We start from the raw sequence: 13,034 nt of genomic DNA on the forward strand, positions 1-13,034 counted from the left end.
CACAGAACCGGTAGTAAAAAAAAATTTGGATTTCACCACTGCTCCATACCATCCTTCCTTCAGTTCTAAAGCTTTCCTGGTGCAGAAGCTTGAGAACAATACACTAAACTGTGCTAAACTCTTCAGAGAGAGAACCAAATTGAAGTGTTGTGAGTAGTCTTTTCCGATATAAAAAAATAAATACAAATAAACCTGGAGCAATTTCACTTTTGCAGTTGCAGCTGAAGCTATATCGCACGATTTCAGTACCAAGGAGAGCAAAGCAAATTAAACATTTTAATTTTCCATGTTAATAGTACTAATTGGATTAACCATGCAAGGAGGAAATGGGAGAGTACAGGTATCTGGGCAATTAGTGAAATAATACACAGGGAAGCTAATGAAGAGCTGAGGGTTTTCAGGCTGGCAAGAGCTATTTGAGTCTTCCATGCATAATTCGGAAAGACAAACGCTATTCTAGATTAAGTCAGGGTCTGGTTGAACTGAAGTCTTTTGTTGTTTTAGTAATGGAATATCCCCTATCTACATAACTTCACATGTTGATTCATCCCTAGATTATAATTATACAGTCAACCACAGATTGATGAAGCATGGCATGGCAGAGCATTGCCATGATGGAAAAATGATGGTTATGGTGCGGGGGCTTTTTGCTAAGTTACAGTCAATTTTTGAGGTCTGGAGAGGACATCAGGTTAGGCCCCCAAAGCCCAGAGATCCTACAGACCTGTAGAATTTTAGGATTAAAAGTCACCAAAAAATAGCAATAGCACTTAGACTTATATACCGCTTCACAGTGCTTCTAGAGCCCTCTCTAAGCGGTCTTACTGACTCAGCCTATTGCCCCCACAATCTGGCTCCTCATTTTACCCAACCACGGAAGGATGGAAGGATAGCAATAGCAATAACACTTAGACTTATGTACCGCTTCATAGTGCTTTTACAGTCCTCTCTAAGTGGTTTACAGAGTCAGCCTATTGCCCCCAACAATTTGGGTCCTCATTTTAACCCACCTCGGAAGGCTGGAAGGCTGAGTCAACCTTGAGCCTGGTGAGATTTGAACTGCTAAATTGCAGGCAGCCGGCAGGCAGCAGAAGTAGCCTGCAGTACTGTATTCTAACCACTGCGCCACCGTGGCTCATGGATCAGCCTTGAGCCTGGTGAGATTTGAACTGCCAAATTGCAGTTCAACAACCCACATCCTGAAAACAGCTTAGCTATATGATGCCTACATAGCAAATAAGTGCACAGTTGGAAGAAGAAAGCTAGCTTTAAGTATATGAATTTAATTTAATTTAATTTAATTTATATGCCGCCCCTCTCCGAAGACCCAGGGCGGTGAGTCTTCGGAGAGTGAAAACCTCAGTAATGAAATTGATATATGGCTTTTTTGAGATTGGCCTGACTGCCGGATTGAGTTAGCTTATTAAAATGGTGAAACCATGAAGCACAGCCTTTACACAGGGGGTAAGGATGATGGTGACAACATATGTGTCATGATGTCTTCATGCAAATGACACAACTCGTATCTCTCACCCGATGTCATGATACAAACGACATTATGTTATTTTCATAATGACATCATATCCATGTGTTGGCATTTTTTTTTTTTACTTCATTGTGGCTTGTAGTAGGTATCTGTGGCCCCAAATCTTTTCAAATTCTAATTATTTTTGGATGACCAGAATTCTTTCTACGGAATACTTAGGAATAACAGAATAACAGAGTTGGAAGGGGCCTTGGAGGTCAAGCAGGAAACCCTATACCATTTCAGACAAAAGGATGCCCAATCTCTTCTTAAAAACTTCCAGTGTTGGAGCATCTACAACTTCTGAAGGAAAATGTGTTGAGTTGTATTTGTTTCTTGTTATTGTTTTGTTTTGTTTTTGGCTTTGTGTAGTTTGGTAGACAAAATTAAAAATAGAATTGAGTAATGTGTACACTGGCTAAACCAATTAGCAACACTGGAGGGCCATATAATGCTGGTCCCTGTACTAAAATAAGAAAAATATGAACATCAGGCTTCTATGCTCCTTCTCTCATCTTTCTATGCCACAGCTGTGAAGAGATGTTTATCTTTCCATTTTATATTAGCCATGATTAATTGTCCACACTCCAAAATAATTGATCTGAACTATGGTTTTTTTGAAACAAGGCAGTTGCATACTACACATTGTGAAGATAGATTAATGAACAAGCCATAGTTAACAGTAACTGTAACTTAGTATATATATACACATACATACATACATACATACATACATACATACATAGATACATACATACATACATACATACATACATGCTATATATAAATGGTTTGTCATGAATGGTATAAAATGGTTTGTCGTGAATGCAACTGCTTGAGGGTTCCTGGATTGGAGCTGAAAGGTGAAAGGATATATATAGTTAAGCATTTTAACTAACAGACTTTTAATGACGCGGGAAAACACCTGAGATTTTAACTTTTTACATACACCCACGAAAACTTGAGAAGACATGTGTGTGTGTGTGTGTGTGTGTGTGTGTGTGTGTGTATTTCTCTTTAGCCAGGTTCTTCCTACATAAACCAAGATTTTTATGCAGCCCTAATTCAGTGAAATCCCAATCCACTGAACTAGGGCTGCATAAAAATCTTGTTTTATGTAGGAAGAACCTGGCTAAAGAGAATACACATAAAGGCCTACGAAAAGAAAAGAAAAGAAATATATACGTGTGTGTGTCTATGTGTGTGTGTTCGACCACGGAGTCAAACAACAGCAACGCAGCTCACCAGCTCAAATCCCCCTGCAACTCAGATTAACCCGAGCACAACCAAGCCCCCATCTAAACAGAACACACCCCCATCCAATCAGAGCACAGCCAAGCTCCCACCCAATCAGTTCACACCCCCACTGGCAGTTAAAAGGAAGAAACAGCTGCAATCACACATTGCTCCTAGAAGCACGAAGCCAAAAACACCAGCCTGAAGATGACGAATGAGACTTTGTCGAAACGTCGCCAAGACACATCCAATTTTACGCAGGAGAAAACCCGAATAACCAAAGACCTACATACAAACACCCGCAAAAACCTCAGAAAACAAATATATATACAAATATATGATGATGGCTAACGAGCCAGAAATAGATCTATATAAGTCTCTCACTAGACAGCATAGGGCAGCATAGGGCCTGCTGGCTGCCAGAAGAAAAAAGCCCAGAATCGAGTGGATGTGACTCCACTGAGCTAGGGCTACCTCTAGTTTTGACAAACATCCAAACTAAATTACAGTTACTGTTAACTATGGCTTGTTCATTAATAAATATAATACAAAAAAAGTTAAATCTCAGGTTCATGTTCATTGAGATCTGGGAAGGTCTAGCTCCTTTTTGTCTAAATTTTCAGTCCAATGAAAATAGTAGTCCTATAGTGGCTTGAGGCAGTAAGCTCCCCATAAAAGAGATTTTGCATCTAGTATTTAACTTTTTTTAAAAAAAATGGATGTTAATCATGCCATCAGAGTTACTTCCGATTTGGCTACCATTATTTACCAGCCTCTTAACAGAAATGCTGGCCTTTACAAAGTTATACATTCCAAAGTACACAGCTTGAAATAATAGCTTGCAGATATTAAAGTTCTCTTGTCGTGCTGAAGATAACACAGAATCTAAGTTAAGATAGCATTTCAATTGAGATAACAAGTATAATAGATGCATTCTTAAATCTGTTCTCTGACAGTCCGTGTACATTTTTTTTTGGATCTGGTCTGTAAGAGGAAATTGCTTTGAGAAACCTTTTCCCAGTCAATCACTTATCTGTATTGAAAGATTAGAAGGCAGTTTTACAGGGGGGGGGAGTACAGAAAATGCAGAAACCCAGGTTTTTTGAGCTTTACTAAAATTTCTGATGTTTGAGAAGCAGGTTGCTGAAGGATTAGCTTTATAACTCTGGCTGCCGAGAGGTCCGGATAGAAAAGTCTCACAACATTTAGGTACTTCTCATTTGGCAAATTATGTATGCGTTTTTCATTTCCAGACTGTCTTTTTGATTTTATAAAGCAAAGTTCCAGCTGTGATTTTTTGTAATTATAATGCATCACAAACCTGAGCGGTGCAATGATTTAGAGGTGCTCGCCTCCCACTCGGAAGGTTGAGAGCTCAATCTAGAAAGTGACAGATGTTTCTCTATCAGGGCACAAAGAGAAAATATCTGCTGCGAACTCCATGTAGGCATCAGGAAGGGCATCCAGCCAGTAAATGCTCAGCTCCATTCAGTCGCCCCGACTCCACCCTGAATCTAAGGATTACGGGGTTGTGAAAAAAGGAAAAAAATGCACCACAAACCTATCAATGCCACTTTTCACATTCTGCAGATTTTTTTTTAGGCTGGTGTCCTTCACCAGATAAGCACCCAGCATCATGTTGGGGAAGGCTGATGTAAAATGTGTGTGTGTGTGTGTATACACACACAGTATATATATTTGTTTTCTTTCCTTTTCATAGGCTTTATGTGTATTTCTCTTTAGCCAGGTTCTTCCTACGTAAACCAAGATTGGGTTGCATAAAAATCTTGGTTTACATAGGAAGAACCTGGCTAAAGATATATATGTAGGTCTTTGGTTATTCGGGTTTTCTCCCGCGTAAAATTGGAAGTGTCCTGGCGACGTTTCGACGAAGTCTCATTCGTCATCTTCAGGCTGGTGTTTTCAGCTTCGTGCTTCTAGGAGCAATGTGTGATCGCAGCTGTTTCTTCCTTTTAACTGCCAGTGGGGGTGGGAGCTGATTGGGTGGGAGCTTGGCTGTGTTCTGATTGGTGGAGGTGTGTTCTGATTGGTTGGGGGCTTGGCTGTGCTCTGATTGGATTGGACTTCGTCAAAACGTCGCCAAGACACTTCCAATTTTATGCAGGAGAAAACCCGAATAACCATACACACAGCCTGGAAACTGCCCATTCAGATGCCACTTTGAGGTATGTTCTCCCACATATCCAAGATATATATGATTGGTTTTTTAAGCTGTCCCTCAATGAAAGTTCTCTGGGCAGACGTGTTTAAATTGCCATTGTTTCCCTCAAGGTATAATAACAGCAGCCCTGCTTGGACTCCAGTTTTATCATTGAATCATCTAATTTTTAACCACTGCCAGGTTAATCAACTCTTAATATTATGCGTGCTTCAAACCGATTTGGAAAAAATGCTTTGGATCTTGCACGAGTACAGCGCTTCTCTGCAAGACATTTAAGAAACCTGAACTTTCTTTTCAGACTGCATCAGTCGGGGGGGGGGAAGAAATGACTGGATTGCTGAAAGCTATTGCAGCATTTTTCAGACTGAATACAAAACTCCGGAAAAAAAAAATATTGTGCTGCATGAACGGATAGCAACTCCCAAGGCATCGGCAGGGCTAGAGATTCAATCAATATCACAGCTGCAGCCATGCCTTGCGCCAAAAGGGCAGAACATCAAATACCTGGCCGTAGTCACCATCTTGAATTTCTTTTTTTTTTTACATTCCTTCCCCATGGATGCCCTGAGGGAGATGTTCAGTTCATCAAAGCTCCAAAACATTTCTTCGTTTTCAAAATGGTAGGCTAGGTAGCCCTTAATAAAAAAAAATGGAAATTAGAGCCAAAAGTCTAAATCCAGTTGTTTGCCTCTACACATCCAGCTACCGTGTTTCCCCGAAAATAAGACCCTGTTTTATGTTTTTTTTGAACCCCCAAATAAGCACTTGGCCTTATTTTCGAGAAGATCTTATTATTTTGGGGCACATGGAGCAAGACGGGGCTCCTCTTGCTGTCTTACCTGATTTCCAGCTCTGTCTCCCTAACCCTAACCAGAGGAAATGGCGGGGACTGGCTGTGCATGCGTTTTAATATTTTCGGGGAGGGCTTATTTTCAGGAGTGGCTTATTTTAGCGCATGCTCTCAAAAGCCCGATTGGGCTTATTATCTGGGGAGGTCTTATTTTAGGGGAAACAGGCTAGTTCTTGGCTACCTCCATTGCTTAGCTCCGGTATATTTTTTGTTGCAGTTCTTTCTATTGCCAGTTTTTAGTTTCTTGCCAACTCTAAAAAAGCTCTACATAAAATTTAGATTTTTCTTGCCAAATCTAAAAAAACCCTCGGTCCTTAGTACTCTCTGAGATTGGTTGTTTTCTTGCAGAACTTTCATTACCAAACTAAGTTTGCTGAGTACTCATGATAGCAATAGCAGTTAGACTTATAACTTTGAACGGTCACTAAGTGAATGTTGTAAGTCAAGGACTACCTGCCTTCAGCCTTCTGATTTTCTTTAACACAATAGCAATAGCCCTTAGACTTATATGCCGCTTTATGGTGCTTTACAGCCCTCTCTAAGTGGTTTACAGAGTCAGCATATTTCCCCCAACAATCTGGGTCCTCATTTTGCCAACCTCGGAAGGATGGAAAGCTGAGTCAACCTTGTGCCTGGTCAGATTTGAACTGCCAAATTGCAGTCAGCAGTAGTAGCCTGCAGGACTGCATTCTATTTATTTATTTATTTTATTTATTTAATATAGCTTATATGCCGCCCTATCTCCATAGGACTCAGGGCGGCTCACAACAATTAAAACAAACCAATAAAAACATAAAATACATACATAAACAAATACTAAAACCCGTTAAAATAATCAAAAAACCCCTCAGTCCAGGCTAGGCGCCACGAACAGCCATGTTTTTAATTCGCGGCGGAGGTCAGGAGCCAGCCGGAGCCCCAGGGGGAGTTGATTCCAAAGGGTGGGCGTGCCCACAGAGAAAGCTCTACTCCTGGGGGCCGCCAGCTGACATTGTCTAGCTGATGGTACCCGGAGCAGGCCCTCCCTGTGAGAACGCACCGGGCGATGGGAAGCTGTTGCTGGTTGCAGATGGTCCACCAAGTATCCTGGGCCTAAGCCATGTAGAGCTTTATAGGTCATTACCAGCACCTTGAACCTCACCTGGAGGGCAACTGGCAACCAATGCAAGCCGAGCAGGCACCATCGCGCTCTGATGATGTTACCTAGTTTGGGTAATGAAAGGTCTGCAAGAAAACAATCCAAGCTCAGAGAGCACCAAGGATCCCGCATTTCAACCCTGAGCTACAAATATTCTCCTTTATCGATAGACAAGCTTGTTTTTTACACTTAGAAGGTCAGAAAGAGTCTAATGGATTTGTCCAAGTCTTGCATAATAAGGTGGAGCCTGCTTCAAACTGTTTCAGAAGAAGTTCTTCTGATCTTTCGTAAGGTGCCTTCTGAGGGAACTTGCCTGCTTTAATGAATTTAAGGTCCAAAGTACTTCTTCTGAATCATTTTGAAACTCAATTATTTAGTCCTACAATGACCAGCTAAGAAATTCAGAGAGATCTGCCACTCATGTTCCTCAAACCATAGCCTATCGGCTTTGCTACTGGAGTTCAATTATACAATCGCCATCAAAGTTTTCTCTATCCTACATATTGTCCCTTTTCATGAGGCTGTTGAAAGATTGCAATAATTGCATTTAACTTGACAGATATAGAAGGATGCTTCATTCGTTCGTTTGTTCTTGTGAGATCTGCTAAGCCTAGCATCTCTTGGCACTGGGTTGAAATTGTGGTAAATGCATAAAATGTTCCTTATTGATTTCTCTTTGTCATTCTGTACACTGCTCACAGCTTCATGCCTGTGTTGAGTGATGGCCAAATTGCGGTGCTCAATTAATTCCCTCTTAAAAACTTCAAGGGGAAAAGAACAGAAAAGAAGATTTTAGACAGCGGGAATAACAGCCCCATTTCAAGTTCTCCTACTCCCTTCCTACAAAGTTTATTTAGACATACCTGTAACATTTCCTCACCCTAACCCATATCCTTGGTTGCTGTTATTGATGGTAGTTTATGGCCACAAGTAGGTATCAAGATATTGCTAAAATATATTAATGTATAGAGGTAGTCCTCGAATTATGACCACAATTGACCCCAAAATTTATGTTGCCAAGGGAGACAGTTGTTAAGTGAATTTTGCCCCTTTTTACCACCTTTCTTGCACAGTTGTTAAGTGAAACACTGCAGCTGTTAAGTTAGTAATTTTAATTTAATTTAATTTAATTTCGAATTTATATACCGCCCTTCTCCCTGAGGACTCAGGGCGGTGTACAGCCAAGATAAAAAACATAGAATACAACAAGTAACACGGTTGTTAAGTGAATCTGGCTTCCCCATTGGCTTTGCTTGTCCGAAGGTCACAAAAGGAGATCACATCACCCAGGGACACTGCAACCGTCATAAATATGAGTCGGTTGCCAAGCATCTGAATTTTGATCACATGGCCATGGGGATGCAGCAATGGTCGTAAGTGTGAAAAACGGTCATAAGGCACTTTATCCAGTACCGTTGTAACTTTGAATGGTCACTAAATGAACTGTTGTAAGTCGAGGACTACTTCTATATGGAATCCACATATTTTTTTTTTAAGCAGGAATGTCTGCCGAGAGTAAGTTCCTTTATTACGGAATGATAGCAATTTCTTCTGCCATATGTCCCAGTGTCCATTTATGGGTACTGTGTAGGAAATTAGTACAAGGATTGCAAGTCTCTTCCATATGGCTACTGATGCATAAATCCCGACCCTTAGACATATTGTGATCTGGGTATCAAGAGCTAATTATTCCCTTGACATTAGCTGAAACTAATTAACTTCCTTATCTGCTAAATTATATCCACGTTTGGAGTTTCTTTGCTGAAAGCTTTTCCTGGGGAAAATGCTAATTGTAGCCATGTGAACCTGTTTCGCTCTCTCTGTCTCTCTCATTCAAACACACACACACACACACACACACACACACACAGAATTTCTGCTTTCAACACATGCCACGTGTTCCCTGTAATTAAGTAATACCCCCATGTTAATTATTCCTGTATTGCCTATATCAGTGATTCTCAACTTTGACAACTTTAAGATGGGTGGATTTCAAACTCCCAGAATTCCCCAGCCAGCTTTGCTTTGGCTGGGGAATTCTGGGAATTGAAGTCCACTCATCTTAAAGTTGCCAAGGTTGAGAATCGTTGGCCTATATCATATCGGGCAGGAAGTTCACTTGTCCTTCAGAAAGTTTCAAAGCAGGGTTATGGAAGCGGGGAAACCAGACGCCAAAAAAACCAGCAGCAATCCATCTGAACGGGAATAGTGAAGATGGGACGGTGGAGCGAAAGAGGGAAACAGGTGCCAATAACCCCAAGCATTTATTTGTACAAGATGAGAATGTCCAGCTTTAACGCAGATATGAGAATGAACTATGGGTAACCCTTGTTTCTCTGCTTTATAATGAGTAATGTTTTTAAAGAGAGATGATGTCGAGACTGATGGTAAATTTGGACCTCTTTAATTTTAGTGCACAGCTTCAATACGGAGTCTAGCCGAGGTACTGTAGACCATTTACCATTTTACTCATGCACCTATTTGTCTAGCGTAAATTATATAAAGTTGTTGTTCTGCTTTGAGTAATGTATTAAATGTGTCGGAAATGATGACAGGAGAAACTTGTCAGGTGTCTACATTGTTCAGTCATCAACAGGTCCCGTTCCCCCACCCTCCCCCGTGAGCCATCAGCATCCCTTGGTAAACAATTTGGGTTTTCAAAATTGACAATAGCGCCAAGCCACAACACGAAGTTTTGGAAGCGAATCGATTTCTCTGTGAAATATCACAGAGGTTCTAGTTGACGCAATATGCACGGATAGACGTTTTAATGAACTAATGGGGTATGGATTTGAGTTTAGGCAGACACAGCTACCTTCTCCATCTGAGGCGAGAGAGGAAGAACAAATTGCCTTTACAAAAACAGGAGCCGGACTCAAAAAAATCTCCTGCTTTTTATTGACAATTTTTTTTAAAAAAAGAAAAGAAAACCCCTCCGCTTAATTTATTCTAATCCAAAAATCACATGCAGAACTTGAAAAAAAATAATAATAATAAGAGACATGGAATAAAACACCTTGACACAAACCCTAGAATAGGGGTCTCCAATCTTGGCAACTTTAAGACTTGTGGACTTCAACTCCCAGAATTTTAGGAATTGAAGTCCATAAGTCTTAAAGTTGCCAAGGTTGGGGACCCCTGCTCTAGAACAGTAATTCTCAAGCTTTCTTTCCACCAAGGACCCCCTTTAAATACCTTTTGTGGCCACAGGCCATGGTCAGGGTCCCCCAAGAGTTAAGATTTAAATCATCACATTTCTTCAAGTCTTTGCAGAACCCTTGTGATGATATGGCCCCCTTCTCAGGGTCCAAGGACCACAGGTTGAGAACTACTGCCATACCTAGAACTTAAAATGCAAAATAAAATAAACATAAATTTTTACTAAAAAAAAAATTGGCCCCCTTAAATCATGCTAACCAGCAAGCCATGTGTGAGACACATAACAGCTTGTGTAAATTGTGCATTGATTGGAGATAATAAAGTCAACCTTCTTGCTTGAAAGACGTCTTCAAAAAGGGCCCGATCAACGTCCTACAAATATCTTCATAATATGAATGACATATAGGACATGTCATCTACTGCCTTTCTGTAGTTTAGCTTTAAGAATGCACTCCGCCATTTTTAAAGTGTTTTTTTAAAAATCCAACTTTTTCCCACTAGATAGCTTTAGGCAAATAATACCTTTTCTGCTGACAGAAATGTCAGGGGAAATGGAACCCTCTCCCCCCACACCCCTTAACCAGAAGAAGAAATGCAAATTGAAATGGCATTGCCAACCCTGAATGAGAAGTAACCTAACCAAGAAATAATGAAGTAAGGATTAGACTCAGCGGGCATCCTTTGGAACACAATGCTGAAATGGCTGAGCCTTAATTCTCAATCTATGTCAGGGTTTCTCAATCTTGACAATTTGTAAGATGTGTGGACTTCAATTTTTTGGTGCGGCTCTTGAAAAAAAATAGGATTGCCAACAGGATCGCCAATGTCCGTTGACGGATATGGCAACTAGAAGAAGGAGAAGAAGGACTTCAACTCCCAGAATTCCCCAGCCATCCTGGTGCAGCTGGGGAGCTTTGGGAGGTGAAGTCCACACATCTTAAAATGGTCAAGATTAAGAAACACTGTTCTGTACCAACATTAATCCTACTTAATGCTAAACAAATACATACTAAATGATAATCTTCTGGTTCTGCCCTTCAAATAAGGGGAACATAAGAGGATTCATTCATTCCTCTTTATGGAAGAGAAAGCATAGCTCTTGAAGCTGATTTGCAAAAACATGACTTGCAAAGCACTTCAGTTATTATTGCCTGGACTGCCTCTTGTTCAATTAAAATCTTATTGACTTCTTCTTTTTTTCCCAACTTGGTATTCTTACCAGGTATACATGGAGGAAGGCCAAAAGGAAGCCAGTGGTATTGTCAGTGTTCAAATTGATTCCCCTAAAATAGCTGGACTGTAAAATGGATTCTTCATTTGGCTCACTGATCCCAGGGGCAGTGATACCAATTTTTAAAAAAAGAAAGAAAAAAGCCCACTCTGAGCTTGTTTTAAGTTTCTTGCTCAGTTCTGTGACAATACTGTGCTTCAGTCTCTCTGCATTCAGCTTCCTTTGTTTAGAAGCCTTTTAAAATTGTAACAGTCATCATCATCATCATCATCATCACCATTTTTGGAGGTAATTGAGGGAGCTGGGCTGCTATTTCATTTCTTAATATATTTTTTTTTAGTTTGGAAGCCCATATTTTAAATACTAGGCTAAAAGGCTTAGAAATCAAGGTCTTTTCAGCATTGCATCCCAAGCCAAATTTGTTGTATTAAGCAAAGCTTTCAATGCATCCCAGCACTGCTATGAAATCAACTTGGATTTGCATTATTTCACAGCCCTTTTCTTGCAAGGCACTCTGGGAAATGTCAATTTCAAAGGGTAATTAAAAAAGAAAAAGAAAGCAATGTTAAAAGCAATGCGTACAGCAGTGTTGCTAAATCCCACCATTTTGATATAAAGGCTACAAACTCACTTGCTTCCCATCAAACTCTGTCAGACAACGTAAGGTCTTCCTTATGTTTTTAAGCCAAATTCCCAGCATCCCTATTCATTGACCATGCTGATTGAGGATGATGAAGTCTGTAGTCCAATGCAGATTGAAGGCACCAGATAAGGAACCCAGCCGTTGCCTTTTCTAGCAGAGTCGAAAATGATGTAGTCTTTCAAACTAGGGTTCGTATAGATTCTCGGAAGGCATTTGAGAGGCCAACTTTTCTTCTTGTTTCTAAAATATTCCAGGGTTCAATGCAGTTTGCCCTTCTCCAATCTGTACTGGTGTATTTTGGCCTCGCAAATCCCATTTCCAGCTCTCACGTTGAGGAGGATTGCCAGTACAGATGGCCTCGATTTACAACTGAGCCAAAATGGAGACATTTAAGTGAATTTTGACCCATTTTACAACCATTCTTGCCACAATTGTTAATTGAACCACAGCAGCTGTTAAGTTAGTAACAAGATTGTTAAGTGAATCTGGCTTCCCCATTGACTTTGCTCGTTGGAAGGTCGCAAAAGGTGAATCACATGACCCTGGGACACTGCAACTGTCATAAATATGAATCAGTTGGCCAGTGTCTAAATTTTGATCATGTGACCATGGGGAGGCTGCAGTGGTTGTAAGTATGAAAAATGGTCCTAAGGCACTTTTTCCAGTGCCGTTGTAACTTCAAATGGTGACTAAACGAATGTTTGTAAATCGAGGACTATCTGTATCTGCAGATCTTACCTCTCATGCTTATTTAAACTGCCCATCTCTGGAAATGACACAGTAATCCAAAATAGCCAACATCAAATTAAACCCACCGGGGTTAGGACTAGTAATAAATGCATGTTCACTTTTGTATCATCCCACCAAGCCAAGCCAAGGAAGAAGATTGATATGAGTTGGGCTCCCATCAGTCTTCCCTCCTGCACAAATAGGATGCCAGTGAAGAATCAGTTGTGAAAGTGATGCTTAATTTACAGAAGAATAAAAGACCTCCTCACTGAACTTAATCCCTGTTGATAATATGGACATGTCCATATAATTTTCTTCGGCTACAATACCTTTACCATTGC

The 13,034-nt window shown here is 40.5% G+C and overlaps 1 protein-coding gene across 50 annotated transcripts in view; it reads left to right on the forward strand.

Moving 5' to 3' along the window:
• The window catches only part of CELF2 (CUGBP Elav-like family member 2), a 650,307-nt gene that overhangs the window by 568,577 nt on the left and 68,696 nt on the right, over positions 1–13,034 (forward strand). For 24 of the 50 annotated variants that reach the window (XM_087873611.1, XM_087873614.1, XM_087873607.1 and 21 more), the window contains one exon: positions 9,345–9,374. The exons of the other annotated variants lie outside the window; for them this stretch is intronic. In XM_087873611.1, the coding sequence (XP_087729737.1) occupies positions 9,345–9,374 (30 nt within the window). The remainder of the gene's footprint in view (positions 1–9,344; positions 9,375–13,034) is intronic. 50 annotated transcript variants of the gene reach the window in all.

Source organism: Pantherophis guttatus, chromosome 7 (genome assembly GCF_059756535.1).
Source record: "Pantherophis guttatus breed Tessera chromosome 7, ASM5975653v1, whole genome shotgun sequence".
NCBI classification, from domain to species: Eukaryota; Metazoa; Chordata; class Lepidosauria; order Squamata; family Colubridae; genus Pantherophis; species Pantherophis guttatus.